Consider the following 16121-nt stretch of genomic DNA (forward strand, 5'->3'; position numbering starts at 1 on the left):
CCACCATATAGTTTAGTTTCAGTAACAGGCGTGTTAATTGATGACTTATTTCAAACATACGAGATGGTGACTTTTCCATTGATTTGACACTTACCGTAAGAACTCAGAGGATAATCGCTAGTAGATCGCCGGTTTGAGATTGAGCCAGCTAGAAAGACAATGACTCGCGAGAAGCAACAATTGAATCAAAGACATACATAAGAAGGAATTAATTTTGATTGTGTATGTTCATTCAACCATCTTCTAGCATATATCCATAACCTCACCAATAGACAGACTTGATTTCTACAAATGCGCAACCAGTTCTATCTCAACCTCGGCATTCAACGGCAGCTCAGGAACCGGCACACAAGTGCGACACTAAGACAATCAGAATGCAAATATCTAAACCTTTCCACAATAAAAACAGTGACTTACCGGCTTCACCTCATGCGTGAAAATCCTAGCATAGGCCTCATTCACCTTGGCATAATGCTCCATACTGGACAGAAAAATGTTCACCTTCACGGCCTTGCTCAAGTCGCTTCCTGCAGACCGAAGGATGTTGTCCAAATTCTTCAATGCTTGAGTCTATATAATAGGGTTAGATTATTGCCCTTAAAACATTAAACGACAGGTATAGTAGGTCGTACTGTTCGATCGGCCGCATCTCCCTCGGCAAACTTATTCGTTTTAGGATCAATTCCTAGACTGCCAGAGCAATAGACCATCCCATTGTAAACGACAGCCTGTGACATCAAAGGGCTGGGGGCGGGTGCATCCTGGCTGAGGACGGCGGTTTTGGTGATAGGCATTGCGAGCGAGAGTAGACCGGTCGGATTGATTGGTGGGTAGTATTTGGGCGACCTCAAAAAGTAGTGATCTGGATCCTATAATCCTACATGATATACTTCTATTTAAGAGGGGCAGGTGTTGGCGACCTCCAGAATCAACTGGAAAGCGACTCCGCGGTCAGCCGACAGCGAAATTACGTTCCTTGTCCCACCAACTCGAATAGGATCCTTCATGAGGGGCAATGCAAAGCCCCTCACAGGATACTAGATACAATCTCTCCACTCGATTTCGTATCTACGTCTTATCGGGATCGACGTGATGTCGCCCAATCCCGGAGATAGACACGGATCACGTGCTGGGGTCACTTGCCCTAATTGCACCTGGTGCAGGGACGCCGTATATACATCATACCTGTCCACTCCAGTAGACACACCATTCATTCAGAGGTCTATCGAGATTTCAGCTTCCAACATGTCCAAAGCGAACGTGCTGCTAGTAGGCTGCGGTGGAATCGGGACCATCGCTGCCCTGAATTTGCAAATCGGGCAAAAGGCTACAGTGACTGCTGTGCTGCGGTCGAACTACGACCATGTCAAAAACCATGGATTCCACATCAGATCAGTCGACCATGGAATAGTAGAGGGGTTTCGCCCCGACACCAGTAAGACGTCCTCATCCACACATGAAGACCTCACAACTAACCAACCCAGTTATCAAATCCATCCCGGACGTCGCTAAAGAAGGCATCCAACCCTACAAATATATTATCTGCACAACAAAAAACGTCCCCGATAACCCACCAACCCTACTAGACTTGATCAAACCCGCCGTCACGCCGGGATACTCCGTGATAGTACTGATTCAGAACGGACTCAACATCGAAAAGCCAATCGTGGCGGCCTTCCCCACGAACGTGGTCCTTTCAGGCGTCAGCTTCTGCGGCTCGCACCAGGTCCAGCTGGGGAAGATCGTCCACGAAGACAACGACGACGTCGCTATTGGGCCCTTTGATAACCCTGCTCTGGACCCTGCCCTGCAGGAGCAAGCTGCGCGAGAATTCGTCGAGATCTACGGCGCAGGCGGGAAATGCCAGCCAGAGTATAACCCGAACGTGGGCTGGGCTCGCTGGCGGAAGCTGCTGTACAACGCGTGTTTGAATTCCATCTGCGCCGTTACCGACTTGGATACGGGGCGCATTCAGCTGGCGGATGCCGTTGTCGACGGCTTGGTTCGTCCGGCGATGGAGGAGATTCGGGCTGGAGGCAAAGCCTGTGGGCATGATTTACCAGCGGATCTGGTCGATAAGATGATCACGATGGATCCGATCACGATGTACAATCCGCCGAGTATGCAGGTGGATTTGAGGAAGGTGAGTAATTGATGAACTCGGACTGGCGCCAGGCTAATTGGTTCGATAGGGGCGGTATTGCGAGTATGAGAATATTGTCGGCGAGCCCATGAGAGAGGGCATCAAACATGGCGTTCCAATGCCTACGTTGACGGTTCTTTACAATGTCCTTCGGGCGATCCAATGGCGTACGAAGGAGAGAAATGGCCTGATTTCGATCCCGGATCCAGTAGACCACACTGCTACTAGTAACTAGACTTTTAGTGTTAATTGCTATTTTATAATGAGATTTTTTTCCCCATCTTTATTTGAATAGAAATGATGACCACACTCTCGGATAATTATAATAAAGGCCTAGAGAAAAGGAGCCGGTGTATACCATGAAGCCTTTAATTAAGCATCTTGCCGAGAAGAAAGTGTAAAAATTTGAAACGACTGAAAACAAACCATTTATGTATACATATTGTAGTTTTTTATTGTTCGAAACAGTTTTAAATGTTAAATCAAGTCCTCCACCAGAAATCATTCCAAGAACTTCCCATTGCATCTCTCCAGCTCATACTCATACTCTGGCTGAAACTCACAATACAGCGCCTCCTAGAGACCATCAGTACATGTCACTCCATATAAACAGGGTAACTTACCGCTTCACTCGTCATCCGAAACGTATACTCCGCTACCTCATCCTCAATCACCATCTTCGGAATGCCATTCGCCGCCGCCGCCTCGACTTGCAACTGAATCCCACAACTCTTCTCCGCCAGCGTAAACAGATACGCCGCCTCATCCACCGTTCTTCCCACCGTCAAGAGGCCATGATTCCGCAGAATCAACAGCTTCCCGTCCGGCCCCAGAGCCTCGGCCAGCCGCTCGCCTTCCGCCGGATCCAGCACCACGCCACCAAACTGCTTGTACACGGCCTGTGCATTCCCGTAGAACATCGTCGCGTCTTGGCTTATCATCTCGAGGGGCCGCGCGAATGTCGACCATGCCTTCCCGTTTACGGAATGCGCGTGGCAAGCTGCGTTGACATGCGGATACCGTCGGTGCAGGTGCCCGTGGATTTGGAATCCGGCGGAGTTGGCGGGGCGTTTGGTATTTCCTGCGACGGCTTCGCCGGCGTGGTTTAGCAGGATTAGGTCGGATACTTTGACCATGCCGAAGTGGACGGCGAGGCTGGAGGGAGGTGGTTAGTTGCTAGTCTAGGTATGTTCCTGAGCTGGATTGGGGCTTGTACTATACTTACGGGTTGGTCCAGAATAGGTCAGGATGCTCTGGATCGCGCAGGGAGATGTGACCGCTCATTCCTTCAGCATAGCCGTTTCGACTGAACACATGGAATGCACCTGCTAGATGCTCGAGCATCCATCGTCGCTTTATGTCGATCGATGTGAATGATGGGATCCCTGGGAGTGTGGCGCCTTGGGAAATTGCCTGCAATGCTGCCGAGGCTTGTTTCTCGTTGACAGACTCGCCCTGGGAGGGAGTGTCTTTGGAAACAGTCATTGTGGTGGTTTCTGTGGTCATTATGCCTTAGGAGTGTCGACTTTGATTCGGCTGTGGTGAGGGAGGAAAGTCCAATGGAATCAATGATATGGAGGGGTAAAGAGGACTGATATGATTCCAAAATAATTCATCGCAATGCCCCGCGACTGTCGCCACTATTTCATACATAGCATAGTGCATTATCAGCTTCTCTTCTGCTGCGCGGAAACTCTTTCCTTAGGGCCGTCAGGTGACCGGGGTGAACTGCCTCGAACTGTTTAATGATGGCAATAACGAGCGACGGAAGGATCGCTTGGAGTGGACACCCCATGCAAGGTATGTCGATCATGTAACATCAAAAACTACGTGTCAAAGGCCCGAGTGTTGGAACTGCAGCTGTTACCAGCCAGTCGATTCGGCAAGAGATGCCGTGGAAATATCAGCTGTAGCGATTTGTCGGGAACTAGATTTCTTAGCCCCTTCATCTACCAGAATGAACAAAATCACCATGAAGATAAGATAAATAAAATAAAACAATAAGCAAGTATTCTAATCTAACCAAGATCGACACCATCAATGCACTGCTCTACAGCGGAATGGCCTATCTGCCATATCTTAGCGCCTTAAAGCTTTGACAAAATCCCATTCTCGTGAAGAAGAGATAGATGTTGCGGCGTAATATCAGCAATAGTTCGGCATCTAATATCGTCAGTTTTATCAAACGTGCTTTCACATGGAGATACAACATACCCCATAAACATCATAGTGTGCTTGAATTCTCGAAGGATGATCTTGATGGCGTGCTCAACGCCAGACTCTCCGGCGTACTGTTTCATAGATTAGACATCGATCACATTTATAACAAGCCATAGTTCTTACCGCCAATCCCCAGATTTGAATGCGTCCCACGAAGCACATGCTCGCTCCCATAGCAATGGCTTTGAAAATATCAGCGCCGCGTCGGATACCGCCGTCAACAGCAAGTGGGATCTTCCCCCGAGCAACAGGCCCACATTCGCGCAACGCATCGAGCGTTGATGGCTGTCCGTCCAGCTGCCGACCGCCGTGGTTGGATATGACCACACCGTCAAGACCGTAGTCGATAGCAAGTTGGACGTCTTCCGGGGTTACAACTACATTGTATGTCAGAGAAATAAAAGAAGAATAGAGACCGTGACTTCATACTTCCTTTGAGCCAAATCTGTAGTTTTGTATTGTTCCGAAGCCAGGCAATTGATTTCTCCCAATGGATTGAGGGGTCTGTTAGGATCAGCGACCGAACTTTAGCAAGACCAATTCAGGACATACCATAGCCAGCCCCATATATCGCCATCAGGTCCCCCTCTCCTTCCTGGATGTTGGGAAATGTGATGTGAGAAGGAAATGAGAATTTCATTCGTGCCTCGCTGACCCGATTGCCCAAGACCGGAAGGTCGACGCTCACGAATAGAGCCTTGTAGCCAGCCTCTACAGAGAATATAGTTAGCAATCAAGTAACCGAATACAAAACGCCAGAATGCTTACTCTCGGCACGTCTTATAATTCGCTGCGTCACTGAAAGATCCGCGAAAAACGATACCTGCATTGCATATGGATTCCCCGCTCCTTGAGCGATCACATCCTCCAGCTTAGTCGTTGACCATGTAGATAAGCACATCGGTATTCCATTCTTTGCGGCCGCCCGAGAAGTTGCGATTTCGCCAGCCGGCGTGGCGAGTCTGTGTGCAGCGGTTGGCGAGAGGCCCAGAGGACTGGGGACCTAAGGAAGTTTAGCTCGATTCATCATCAGATAACAATTGGACAGCATACCTTGACACCAAATATCTCGGAGCTCATATCGACCTTTTCCACATTTCTCAATACCCGAGGGCGCAATTTATACCGGTTATATGCGTCTTCGTTGTCTCGCAGGCTAAGCCATGTTAGCATGGGAGATGGGGGTTCGGTAAGGAGCACGAACGTTGACATATCTCCAGCGCCTCCATTGTAGTACTCTGGAAAAACAAGGAGAGTCAGATAGACAAGAATAATAATTAATAAATGTGAGAACACTTACGGGCGTAGGTCCGAGGAAGAGCTTCTTCGGCCTTCTTAGCGAGGTCCTGTATGGTGAGGACATCGGAATGAGGGGAGCTTTGGATGTCGAGCATCTTGGAGAAAAACAAGTGAACAGACCAAACTGGAGATGAACGCAGAAAGACTTAAGCCCAAGGTTCTTGCCTCCAATTTATGTGCGTTGGCAGAGTACCCCTCGCAGCTGTAATCTTGGAAATACGACATGTAAGATAAGCCCGTCCATGCAGGTCACCCCGGCAATGGGGAGAGTTGCCCAAATTCCATCGGCGGTTCGGTCATGCTAATTTCTGGTCTTGGTAAATGACAGGAAGAGAGAAAGACAAGAATAAAGGAGAATAAAATGGAATGCAAGAGGGGACCCTGGTTGTCTGTTGACTCCACTACGAAGCAGACATTCTAGTCAGCTGATGTGAAGCTACGCCGACCAGCCACTGGCCATGACCAAAGAACAACACGAACAATGCAGGTCGAGAAAGAACAGTCAACCCAAACCTCAAGATGAACCCAACTCTTCACATCCACACCTGCCATGCCAAATTGAAAAGTGAATTTCTGCCGAAGCCCAGATGGCTCTTTCCATGGCCACGCACCTGCCCGACAGGTCGCAGTCAAAACAAAACCTCCGTTTCTCCAGGCCTTTCAACCCAAACCACATTCTACTTTCTACTACTCACTGCAAATCTTACAATTTATTTTCTACGATTATAACTTACAAAAGTCATCACAAAGGCTATGGACCTATCATTTACTATGGATCTCAATTCTCCAGAGCTCGATCCCTTGCTCCCTGTACCACCTGGTGTTGACTCCGAACCAGAAAAAGCAACAAAGCCTGCAAAAGCAACAGAGCCAGAAGAAGCAACAGAGCCAGAAAAAGCAACAGATCCAGCAGAACCAACAGAGTCAGCAACAGCAGCACCAGCACCAGCAGCGCCAGCAACATCAGCGCCAGCAGCAACAACAGCAACAGCAGCAGGAGCAGCAGGAGCAAGCTCATCCGAATCTTCAGAATGGTCAGACTCGTCCTACTCATCACACCCATCCGAATCATCAGAAGCATCAGAGGCCTCCATAGGGGCTTTCTGCTGCCTTTTCGCAACCATGGGCTTTTTGAATTGGTATGTTATGACCTCTTTCACGGGACCACGACAACGGCTGACCAGTCTGTCAAAGCGTGGGAATCTTCCGGCTTCTCTACAGAAACCATATACTTCCAAACAACACGCCCTTCCAGTTAGCTTGGATATTCTCCGCTCAGCGAGCTTCCGTGTGGGCATTTGGCCCCCTATATGGACGGTTGATCGACGCGTACGGCCCAGGAATAGGGCTCTGGCCTCTCACTGGCATATGCGTGTTTGAATTGATTGCAATGACTCTTACGCAGGATTATTGGATGACTTTGTCCTCAGGAATCATGTACGGCCTGGCCGGCGGAGGACTTTATGCTGCATCCTGGCTTAGCGTTGGCCAATGGTTCAGCCGGCGTCGAGGATTGGTTGCTGGGATGGCAGCTTGTGGAGGAAGCCTGGGAGGCGTGATCTTTCCTCTCTTTCTCGATTGTATGTTGGGACATGCCAACTTGATCGCTTCCATGCAATATACAGTCGCTCTGCTTGTCATTGTCTCCATCCCTGGTATCTATTTCTTTAGACATCGCCTGCCAATCAGAGGATGGGATCGCAAAGCAACGTGGTTCGACCTGAACCTGCTTCGCCAGAGACACTACCAATATTTTGTCGCCGGATCATTCTTGGTTATGTGGGGATACTGGGCTCCGATCGACTTCATCTTGCAATCCGCACTTCAACTCTTCCCTCCCACATTTGGCCTCTATCTGATTCCTATCATGAGGTATGTACGCCAACAAGCTTCCATGATTTAGTACAACTCTGGTGCTAACGTCTCCAAAGCTTAGCATCTATTCCCGGCCACATCGTCTTCGGCTACCTAGGAGATAGAGTAGGCCACTATCTTGTGATGTCATGGTGCTGCCTGCTACTCGGCGCTTCATTCATGCTCATTTGGATCCCATCCACTATGTCCCAGTCGCTCAGGGGGGTATTTGTCTTTGCATTAGCCTATGGGTTCTTTGGCGGTGCTTTCAACAGTCTGGCCATGCCCTGCGTGGCCAAGCTTGGGAGACCAGAAACTCTAGGACAAAGACTTGGTCCCTTCCATTTTGCCATGGCAATCAGGTTAGTCTTCTTTCGACTCACTCGAACAGTCACATTGTGAACATGTGCTGATCCCGTGTTCTTCAGCTGTTTGACAGGTCTCCCCATCATGGAGGCCCTGCGGACTCTCCATAATGGCTATTTTGCAATGCAGGTTTTTGCCACGCTAGTGATTATTCTCGGCAGCATTTTTATCACAGCCGCGCTCGATATTCTGGCCAACTTACATGATCAAACCTAGGTGTAACCCGAGTCATCCCGCAGGGCAATGTTTGATCTTTCATAGCCTTTTCTGTCTTTTCTTGTCCCATGGATTAACTCTTAACTTTATTTCCCATATCTTTATACTACGCTCATTAACTGGAAGGCTGAATGGTATGAGAACCAGACACCATATCACTACCTACTAGTGATGCTAGTTTTTAATACAGTCAATTGAGGATACATACATTTGTGATAGATGAGAAATGAAGATTAGAGTAGGTATTCAGTAGTCGTATACATCAAACGTCCTCCCGTAATGTCGTCGTCTCATCACGTCGTTACTCGTCTGCCAGGCTCAATTCAAATACACCTTTGCTGGTCGTCTCACGGAGCGAGGGGGTTTCTCGATATATTCGACATATGACGGGCTCCTTCGACGCCGACGCCGATGACGAGTCTCTGTTCCTCCTTTACCACTGACATATCCATAATCCGGTTCGCCCCCGTCGCGGGCGCCAGGCAAGGCGCAGACTTTAAATAGCCAGAGGATTAACAGCGTGCCTGCGATAGATCCGATCACGATCCCAGCAATCGCTCCCCCTGATATCGTGCTCGGACAATTGTCTGATCCGCCGGAGGATTCTTGACGGGCGTGGAGGATATTCATCGGGGCCTGAGGGATACATTTGGTCAGCTTGGTTCGAGGCGGGCCGTAGCAACCACACTTACCATAATGGATAGATTAGATTGATCTGAAGTTGGGCTAGGAATTGACAGCAGTGCCAGAATCCATGGAGCTGCCCTTGAACCACATCTTGTACCCTCTATCTCTATCCCCTCACAACTCGTCCCGCCTCATCAGAATGACGTCAAACGCACGGCTTGTCAAAGCCCTAATCTAGCAGCGATCACCAGATTTTGTGAACCGGACACAGAACCAAGTTTGCTCTTGGCTTGAATGTAAGCTCCTCGGTCCAATGAGATGAGGGTGCACTGCGCTTTAGGAGAATCTTGATCCGGATTTCTCACATGCGGCGCTTTTCGGCTCAGCGCCCATGCGGATTGCGTACGTTTTGTCCATGCGGGTCCACAATAATCTCTCGCGAAATGGATTCCATTCGATCGGATGCACATGGCTGTGCTTCTTGGTTTCTATCTTGCATGTTCTTGTTCTGGTTCGGGGCTGGGGTTGTCATTTCTCTATTGATCTATTGCTTGGCGCCGGAGTTCAAGGATGACGCAGTTATCGTTGTCCGAGTAGTGCTTACTTTAGAGGATTCAGTGGGTGTAGGAGTCAGTCTAATGTATCTGCTAGCACGGAGTAAGCTTGCGAGGTGTGTGTAGTAATTTTCATTGGTCGGAGCTGGTCATGAGCGATGCTGCTCGGCTCCCGGGTACTTTTTCATTCACACCCGCGAACCTGATGGTGTTTTGAGCTTATGGTCAGATTTAACATGTATCTGGGAAAAGGAGGAATGCAGAATTACTTATGGCGACAGTCCAATGCAAGGTCTACCAGTTGATCTATCACTGTTTGCATATCAGACTTTGTGCCGGGCTCATAAGGAAGGAGAAGGCAAAGACAAATATTACACTTACTCATCAATAGTTATGCAGGCATAGTTTCCACCTTAATTATGGATTCCAAAATGTCTTGGCGCATATGTACATTCCCGGACAGTACGCGAGTACGGAGTAGAAGGTGCGTTGACTTAGCAATATCCTAGAGAGGAGGGATCAAGCCTGTCTTGATTGGTAGGGGTATGAATGCCATCATTATGAAGATTTAGTAGTAAGTCATAGTTTTAGTTATGATTATTGTCGAGACTCGAGATGGTTGAGCATTGTCAAAGCACGGCATGGTGCAGATATACTGGAAAGCGCTAGGCCTGAATGTCGATAATAACGATATTTCCCCAAAGTCATGGGAATAACACCAGAAGTACTCTAACTACTAAATAGACTCGAACTGCAGTACTACTCAATAATAATAGATAAAACTGGCTGCAAACGGCCTCTCCTAGGTACAAGGTACATGTACCTCCAAGGTACCAGCCCGCCGCGGGGTAGGTCTTAGGTAATGCATTTGACAAATGCCATTCGTCAGCCCCTCCGATGTCCGGATCCCTCGACTCCTGCGGGAGGCACTCAACCAACCCCACCAGCAAACCTTCGTCCATTTTTTTCTCTTTCGCATCTTTGCATCCTCCCTCATCTTGATCCATCCTCCTTCATCTCTTATTGACTCTATCTCGTCCTTTCCCCTCGCATCAACCATTCACAATGGCCTCCTACGCTCTGTCGCCGGCCCACCGGGACGTCAGTATTCATTCTGTCAAGCTTTTTGGGAACGGCCGATCACTGACTCACTGTGCAGCAAATGGAGAAGACTCTGGTTGAGACTGACCCTGAGATTGCCCAGATTATGGTACGTTTTCAAGCATGGTTTTTTTATCGTATCTGGGGGGCTTGTGGATCCCAGAGATTTTCGAGCGAATTCTCACCGTTTTACCCCGACAGGAGAAAGAAATCCAGCGTCAGCGTGAATCCGTCGTCCTGATCGCCTCGGAGAACTTCACCTCCCACGCTGTTTTCAACGCCCTGGGCTCTCCCATGTCCAACAAGTACTCCGAGGGTTACCCCGGTGCTCGTTACTATGGTGGCAACCAGCACATCGATGCCATTGAGCTTACCTGCCAGGCTCGTGCCCTGAAGGCCTTCAACCTTGACTCCGAGAAGTGGGGCGTCAACGTCCAGTGCCTGAGTGGAAGCCCTGCCAACCTGCAGGTCTACCAGGCTCTTATGCGCCCTCACGATCGTCTGATGGGTCTTGACCTTCCCCACGGTGGCCATTTGAGTCACGGCTACCAGACCCCCTCTCGCAAGTAAGTTCTCCATCTCGACGGCGTTAATTGCTTTTTCCAAATTGCTAATCTTCGAACCCCGCAGGATCTCCGCCGTCTCTACCTACTTCGAGACTTTCCCCTACCGTGTTAACCTCGAGACCGGTATCATTGACTACGACCAGCTGGAGGCCAACGCCGAGATGTACCGCCCCAAGTGCCTGGTCGCCGGTACCTCCGCTTACTGCCGTCTGATCGACTACCAGCGTATGCGCAAGATCGCCGACAAGGTCGGTGCTTACCTCATTGTTGATATGGCCCACATCTCTGGCCTGATCGCCGCCGGCGTTATCCCCTCGCCCTTCGAGTACGCCGACGTTGTCACTACCACCACTCACAAGTCCCTCCGTGGCCCCCGTGGTGCCATGATCTTCTTCCGCAAGGGTGTCCGCAGCACCAACCCCAAGACCGGCGAGGACATCATGTATGACCTTGAGGGCCCCATTAACTTCTCCGTCTTCCCTGGTCACCAGGGTGGTCCTCACAACCACACCATCACTGCCCTTGCCGTTGCCCTCAAGCAGGTTGACACCCCCGAGTTCAAGCAGTACCAGGAGCAGGTCATCAAGAACGCCAAGGCTCTGGAGGTTGAGTTCAAGCAGCTCGGCCACAAGCTCGTCTCCGACGGCACTGACAGCCACATGGTTCTCGTTGACCTCCGTAACAAGAGCCTGGACGGTGCTCGTGTTGAGGCTGTTCTGGAGCAGATCAACATTGCTTGCAACAAGAACTCCATCCCCGGCGACAAGTCTGCTCTGACCCCCTGCGGTATCCGTATTGGTGCTCCTGCCATGACCACCCGTGGCATGGGTGAGGAGGACTTCAAGCGCATCGCTCGCTACATCGACCAGACCATTGTCATCTGCAAGGCTGTCCAGGGTGAGCTGCCCAAGGAGGCCAACAAGCTCAAGGACTTCAAGGCCAAGGTTGCCTCCGAGACCGTTCCCGAGATCTTGGCCCTTCGCAAGGAGGTTGCTGAGTGGGCCAGCACTTTCCCTCTGCCCGTTTAAATGATTTCCTCTCGGGTTGAGTTTTGATACCACTTTTCCTTTCTTATATTTGCATTTGGCTTTGGTTTTCTTTTGCGCGTTCAACATAATTGCGTATAAATGGGTGTGCGTTTATCGGGGTTTCATACAGGACTGCTTTTTCAACCTTACGCGGGTCAATGGGATATGGATATGCATGAGAGCATGTGAATGACTTTTTCAACACTTCTTCAACACAAAAGTTCAGGGGACCGTCCAGTGTCGACGGTCCAGGGGTCTCATTTGGCTTTGCCAGACTTGAGCTATCTAGAAATCAATTAATGATTATGAGAATTATCTTTCTCTCGTCAATCCGAGATTCCTGCGTATTTGTCTATATGCTCGTAGATTTGCTCGGTGTATTACAATTGAAGAGTAACCCATCGGGCACATTTCTAGAAGAGATCAAAGTGCTGATGTAAAAGCTTAATGACTGGATTCGCTAAACTCGCTTTAATCGGATGTTCAAACCATGGATGTTCCGTAAACCATTGTACGACACATGTTACAGAAAGAGAGGATCAGTGTTACCATGCTACAACTCCGCCCTCGATTCGCCGGTCGACTCCTGCCCAACTCGCTTGTGGAGTGCCTCGCCCTGCCATGACTGCGACATGAGAGCGGCGACATTCTTGCCCATGTGCGCGCTGGTTTCCATCGTTGAGATGAAACTCTCGATACCGCCTGTGTACCACAGGTTCGGGGAAATGAGGGTATCCTCGAATGTGACTCGGGGATGAAGGAACGGGTACGGGTGCCAGATCTTTTCATAATACCAACTGATGTCCTCCTTGGGAAGATCGCCGATGGTTGTGTTGTCTGCTGGCGACGAGTTTTCTGGGTGTTCCAGGCCCAGGATATCTCTCATGAACTTGGCGCTGGGTCGTTCCGGGGAAAATATCTTGTAGACGTAGTGTGATTCTCCGGGATGATCTTCGGAGTCTACTGTTTGGAGAGTGCTGATGCTCCAGAAGTTGGCCGGACCGACTCCCTTCTCGCTGGAGCCCAAGTCTACGCCCCGAGGGAGGGTGGTCAGAATGGTCTCGGGCGCACGAGCATCGGGTCCTTGCAGATTGAAATATTTGGGCGATAATTGATGCGGGGATGAGAATAAGGTCACATGCAGTTGGACGTAGGGAATCTTGTCTGGCGTGTGTTCGGGGATAGGATCGAGGGCGATATCAGAATATTGCAGCGGACCAGCAATGACAACTTCGTCGAATACGAGCTTTTTTTGTGCGGAGTCATTGTTGCTGTATGTGACAGTCAAAGTGCTGTCCCTGTTTCGCTCAACAGACGACACTGTATGGTTTAGCTTGACATCAGCGTGGGACGCCTTGAGCATGGCATCAAAGAGCTGCCAATTTCCACCTTGGATAGCCATGGCCCCATCCGTGGCCATGCAAACCATAGCCTCGAGACCATGGATTAATCCCAGATTTTGGCCATAATTCACGCGTGTAGAAGCCTGGATGATATCTCGCGAGAAGTCCGCGGACACATGGTTGTTGTTTAGAAATTCGGATCCACGAGTTGCAGTTGTGTTCAGCAAGCCCACTCTCATAGCGGCCGCAGTAAGGGACTTGAAAGGGAATATAGGCTCCTCGTAGAGACGGAGAAACTGGTTAACAGTAGCCTTCATCAGATTCTGAGTTCGGACCGGGGCCCATCCATATTGCCAGATTAGCTTCGCGATGTTCCACCAGCTGTATGTATCCTGCATCCGGAATACAAATTCCTTTCCATCCCACACCCCGATAACATCCTCGGACTCTTTGGGCCGAGCCTGGCTGGCACTTTTCACTACGAGACCCAGGTCCCTGGAAGCATTGACCAGATTGTAGTTGACTTCGACGAAGATGGATGCCCCTAGCTCAATTGGGTAGGCTGGGTTGCCGAACACATTCACTGTAGTTGAGCGACCTCCGATGTAGGAAGCGCGCTCAAACACAGTGATGTCCACTGGGGTGGATGACGCATCCGCATATTTGCGCAAGGAATATGCGGTACTTGACCCTGCAGCCCCAGCACCTGTAGACATTGTTAATACTGACAGGTATGTGCTCCTTAGATGGGTGGACTAACCAATTACTGCCACTCGTTTAGGGGGGTTTGAAAACTGTCCCAATGGCACCTGTCCATCTCCACTGACAAATGGGGATATAAGTAGGGCTAAGACATAATAAACTATCCAGACCCTAGGATGACGGGAAATCGAATTCATGTAGGCGATCGCAGCGATCAAGGCTGACTGGGACACTAGTGTTCAACAAGCTAAAGGCGGGTTGAAGAGGGAGCTATTGGGAACTATACGGAAGGAACTATATTTCAGTTGCAGCACCAGATAAAGGCTGGAGCATGCAAGTCCACAGGTATGCAAGAGGTGGGTCAATAAGATGAATTTGCAACAGAGATGATGATGGAGGATGATTGATGCCTTGAAGGAACGAGGATCACGACGGGCGACGTGCAAAGCAACGCTAAGCCCTAAACAGTCTAGTGTATTTCGTATCGCTTATCGGCACCTGATCGCCATGTCCCTTTTCGTTTTTTTTTTTTTTTTTTAATTCATTATTGATTGAACAACAGACAATTGATCCCTACCTCACGGCATATACGCTGAATCTCTCCAGAGCAGTCATTTCTACCACACCCAGGCCAATCCACAAATCTCGGTGATACAAACTGCATTCTGGCGGCATGGATCCCTACGACAGTGACTCTTCGTTTGAGGATGAGGGGGACTTCACGGATACTGGCGTGCTCCTAGGATATGCCTCTGAGGAGCTGATAGAAGACACCATCAGTCACATTGGAGGCAGGCCGGTAATCAAATACCGTTTTCACATTAATATATTCCCTGTGCTGACTTGTGGCACTCCAGACCTGGATTGACGATGCTACCCCACCTCCCGGCGAATTTGCCAATTGCAAAGTCTGCAATAATCCCATGCTGCTTCTACTCGAGCTACACGGCGACCTCCCCGACCACTTCCCCGATAATGAGCGACGACTGTACATCTTCGGTTGCCCGAGAAAACCCTGCAACAAAAAGCCCGGCAGCATTCGAGCTTTGCGCGCCACGAAGAAGCTGAAGAGCCACCCCGCCTCTAGAAAGGTCGAAAAGCCTGAGCCCCCGAAGGAGGAAAAGAAGCCCGAAGCCCCCAAGCAGGATCTTGGAGCGAGCCTTTTTGGCTCTACCTCCCTCACCGGAAGTGTCTCCGCCAACGCCAATCCCTTCTCTTCGTCCTCCGGCCCCGCGCCCACTGGCAACAACCCGTTTGCCGTCCCTGCTGCGACTCCCACAGCCCCGGCCGCGGAACCGAACAAGCCTTCGCCATCCCAGCCTGCGTCGGAATCTCTCGCGGAGACCTTCGCGGATAAAGTCCGTGTCTCCTCCCCTCCTCCGACAGCCAAGACCCCCGAATCCTCAGGACCTTCTGCCCCTTGGCCTTCCGAGTCTGCCTTCCCGAAACCCTACAAGCACTTCTACCTAGACGCCGAGTACGAAACCCTCTCGCGACCATCCACGCCGACCATTCCCGAAAATGTCACCATCGACAACACCGAAGAGGAAACCGGCGGCGGATCCGGAGAGCTGAAGGATGCCTTGGAGTCCCAGTTGGATAAGGCCTTTATGAAGTTCTCCACCCGACTGGGCCACAACCCCGAGCAGATCCTGCGATATGAGTTCCGCGGAACCCCCATCCTTTACTCGTACAACGATGCGGTTGGCAAGCTCCTCCACGACCCCCAGCATGGCGCGCCGGGACATGTGACGGTTGCTGGAAACGGAGCCCTGCGTATCCCTCGCTGCGAGTACTGCGGTAGCGCGCGTGTCTTCGAGCTTCAGCTGGTGCCTCACGCGATCAGCATTCTCGAGGAAGACCGCGAAGTTGGCATGGGAGAGAAAGACGATGCGGGTATGGAGTGGGGGACGATCATTCTGGGTGTGTGCGGCAAGGACTGTGCTCCGGAACAGGTGGGCCTAACGGGCTGGCGTGAAGAATGGGCTGGTGTGCAGTGGGAGGAGTTGAAATAGACCAGTGAGGAAGGAATAATGATGATGTCTGGTTAATGTTGATGACTTATAGAGCAATGTTTATATCGCGACCATTCTAATGCACAG

The 16121-nt window shown here is 50.3% G+C and overlaps 9 protein-coding genes across 9 annotated transcripts; 4 read left to right on the forward strand and 5 right to left on the reverse strand.

Annotated features, from left to right (window-relative positions):
- Positions 1-285: 285 nt before the first annotated feature.
- P170DRAFT_473048 (Endoribonuclease L-PSP) lies at positions 286-794 on the reverse strand (the record flags this gene model as incomplete). Its single annotated transcript, XM_024853006.1, has 3 exons — positions 286-360; positions 418-570; positions 633-794. The coding sequence occupies 3 exons, from the start codon at positions 792-794 to the stop codon at positions 286-288; spliced, it is 390 nt and encodes a 129-aa protein (XP_024708475.1).
- A 451-nt stretch (positions 795-1245) lies between these two features.
- On the forward strand, positions 1246-2378 carry P170DRAFT_490164 (ketopantoate reductase family protein; the record flags this gene model as incomplete). The annotated part of the gene is made up of 3 exons (XM_024853990.1): positions 1246-1435; positions 1485-2143; positions 2193-2378. The coding sequence occupies 3 exons, from the start codon at positions 1246-1248 to the stop codon at positions 2376-2378; spliced, it is 1035 nt and encodes a 344-aa protein (XP_024708476.1).
- A 212-nt stretch (positions 2379-2590) lies between these two features.
- On the reverse strand, positions 2591-3774 carry P170DRAFT_379683 (class II aldolase/adducin domain-containing protein). The gene is made up of 3 exons (XM_024845496.1): positions 3369-3774; positions 2767-3298; positions 2591-2719 (listed from the first exon to the last, which is right to left on the reverse strand). The coding sequence occupies exons 1-3, from the start codon at positions 3647-3649 to the stop codon at positions 2645-2647; spliced, it is 888 nt and encodes a 295-aa protein (XP_024708477.1). The 5' UTR covers positions 3650-3774; the 3' UTR covers positions 2591-2644.
- A 374-nt stretch (positions 3775-4148) lies between these two features.
- Positions 4149-6007, reverse strand: P170DRAFT_379685 (alpha-hydroxy acid oxidase). The gene is made up of 9 exons (XM_024845497.1): positions 5664-6007; positions 5568-5601; positions 5417-5519; positions 5132-5366; positions 4916-5074; positions 4793-4867; positions 4487-4740; positions 4358-4434; positions 4149-4306 (listed from the first exon to the last, which is right to left on the reverse strand). The coding sequence occupies exons 1-9, from the start codon at positions 5755-5757 to the stop codon at positions 4231-4233; spliced, it is 1107 nt and encodes a 368-aa protein (XP_024708478.1). The 5' UTR covers positions 5758-6007; the 3' UTR covers positions 4149-4230.
- A 529-nt stretch (positions 6008-6536) lies between these two features.
- P170DRAFT_462949 (putative MFS transporter) lies at positions 6537-8267 on the forward strand. The gene is made up of 4 exons (XM_024852127.1): positions 6537-6801; positions 6857-7534; positions 7594-7878; positions 7945-8267. The coding sequence occupies exons 1-4, from the start codon at positions 6785-6787 to the stop codon at positions 8096-8098; spliced, it is 1134 nt and encodes a 377-aa protein (XP_024708479.1). The 5' UTR covers positions 6537-6784; the 3' UTR covers positions 8099-8267.
- A 21-nt stretch (positions 8268-8288) lies between these two features.
- On the reverse strand, positions 8289-8954 carry P170DRAFT_125104 (uncharacterized protein). Its single transcript, XM_024842380.1, has 2 exons — positions 8791-8954; positions 8289-8734 (listed from the first exon to the last, which is right to left on the reverse strand). The coding sequence occupies exons 1-2, from the start codon at positions 8791-8793 to the stop codon at positions 8417-8419; spliced, it is 321 nt and encodes a 106-aa protein (XP_024708480.1). The 5' UTR covers positions 8794-8954; the 3' UTR covers positions 8289-8416.
- Positions 8955-10208: 1254 nt separating this feature from the next.
- On the forward strand, positions 10209-12302 carry P170DRAFT_462950 (glycine hydroxymethyltransferase SHM2). The gene is made up of 4 exons (XM_024852128.1): positions 10209-10380; positions 10439-10489; positions 10582-10946; positions 11011-12302. The coding sequence occupies exons 1-4, from the start codon at positions 10345-10347 to the stop codon at positions 11972-11974; spliced, it is 1416 nt and encodes a 471-aa protein (XP_024708481.1). The 5' UTR covers positions 10209-10344; the 3' UTR covers positions 11975-12302.
- Positions 12303-12425: 123 nt separating this feature from the next.
- On the reverse strand, positions 12426-14405 carry P170DRAFT_454327 (putative prenylcysteine lyase). The gene is made up of 2 exons (XM_024851423.1): positions 14078-14405; positions 12426-14023 (listed from the first exon to the last, which is right to left on the reverse strand). The coding sequence occupies exons 1-2, from the start codon at positions 14214-14216 to the stop codon at positions 12528-12530; spliced, it is 1635 nt and encodes a 544-aa protein (XP_024708482.1). The 5' UTR covers positions 14217-14405; the 3' UTR covers positions 12426-12527.
- Positions 14406-14579: 174 nt separating this feature from the next.
- P170DRAFT_507877 (small subunit rRNA maturation protein TSR4) lies at positions 14580-16119 on the forward strand. The gene is made up of 2 exons (XM_024854515.1): positions 14580-14818; positions 14877-16119. The coding sequence occupies exons 1-2, from the start codon at positions 14693-14695 to the stop codon at positions 16032-16034; spliced, it is 1284 nt and encodes a 427-aa protein (XP_024708483.1). The 5' UTR covers positions 14580-14692; the 3' UTR covers positions 16035-16119.
- The last annotated feature ends 2 nt before the right edge of the window (positions 16120-16121 follow it).

Source organism: Aspergillus steynii (assembly GCF_002849105.1).
Source record: "Aspergillus steynii IBT 23096 chromosome Unknown P170scaffold_2, whole genome shotgun sequence".
NCBI classification, from domain to species: Eukaryota; Fungi; Ascomycota; class Eurotiomycetes; order Eurotiales; family Aspergillaceae; genus Aspergillus; species Aspergillus steynii.

What these genes read in the sequence shown, in the direction of transcription:
- P170DRAFT_462950 (XM_024852128.1), top strand. Translation starts at nt 10,345, where the DNA reads ATGGCCTCCTACGCTCTGTCGCCGGCCCACCGGGAC. An exon ending in CTGAGATTGCCCAGATTATG is followed by an intron (nt 10,490 to 10,581) that starts GTACGTTTTCAA and finishes TTACCCCGACAG; the next exon opens with GAGAAAGAAATCCAGCGTCA. An exon ending in TACCAGACCCCCTCTCGCAA is followed by an intron (nt 10,947 to 11,010) that starts GTAAGTTCTCCA and finishes CGAACCCCGCAG; the next exon opens with GATCTCCGCCGTCTCTACCT.
- P170DRAFT_507877 (XM_024854515.1), top strand. Translation starts at nt 14,693, where the DNA reads ATGGATCCCTACGACAGTGACTCTTCGTTTGAGGATGAGGGGGACTTC. An exon ending in GTCACATTGGAGGCAGGCCG is followed by an intron (nt 14,819 to 14,876) that starts GTAATCAAATAC and finishes GTGGCACTCCAG; the next exon opens with ACCTGGATTGACGATGCTAC.
- P170DRAFT_454327 (XM_024851423.1), bottom strand. Translation starts at nt 14,216, where the DNA reads ATGAATTCGATTTCCCGTCATCCTAGGGTCTGGATAGTTTATTATGTC. An exon ending in TAAACGAGTGGCAGTAATTG is followed by an intron (nt 14,024 to 14,077) that starts GTTAGTCCACCC and finishes CAATGTCTACAG; the next exon opens with GTGCTGGGGCTGCAGGGTCA.
- P170DRAFT_379683 (XM_024845496.1), bottom strand. Translation starts at nt 3,649, where the DNA reads ATGACCACAGAAACCACCACAATGACTGTTTCCAAAGACACTCCCTCC. An exon ending in GACCTATTCTGGACCAACCC is followed by an intron (nt 3,299 to 3,368) that starts GTAAGTATAGTA and finishes ACCTCCCTCCAG; the next exon opens with CCTCGCCGTCCACTTCGGCA. An exon ending in TTCGGATGACGAGTGAAGCG is followed by an intron (nt 2,720 to 2,766) that starts GTAAGTTACCCT and finishes GATGGTCTCTAG; the next exon opens with GAGGCGCTGTATTGTGAGTT.
- P170DRAFT_379685 (XM_024845497.1), bottom strand. Translation starts at nt 5,757, where the DNA reads ATGCTCGACATCCAAAGCTCCCCTCATTCCGATGTCCTCACCATACAG. An exon ending in AATTATAAGACGTGCCGAGA is followed by an intron (nt 5,075 to 5,131) that starts GTAAGCATTCTG and finishes TATTCTCTGTAG; the next exon opens with AGGCTGGCTACAAGGCTCTA. An exon ending in GATATATGGGGCTGGCTATG is followed by an intron (nt 4,868 to 4,915) that starts GTATGTCCTGAA and finishes TGATCCTAACAG; the next exon opens with ACCCCTCAATCCATTGGGAG.
- P170DRAFT_462949 (XM_024852127.1), top strand. An exon ending in TATCTGATTCCTATCATGAG is followed by an intron (nt 7,535 to 7,593) that starts GTATGTACGCCA and finishes ACGTCTCCAAAG; the next exon opens with CTTAGCATCTATTCCCGGCC. An exon ending in CATTTTGCCATGGCAATCAG is followed by an intron (nt 7,879 to 7,944) that starts GTTAGTCTTCTT and finishes CGTGTTCTTCAG; the next exon opens with CTGTTTGACAGGTCTCCCCA.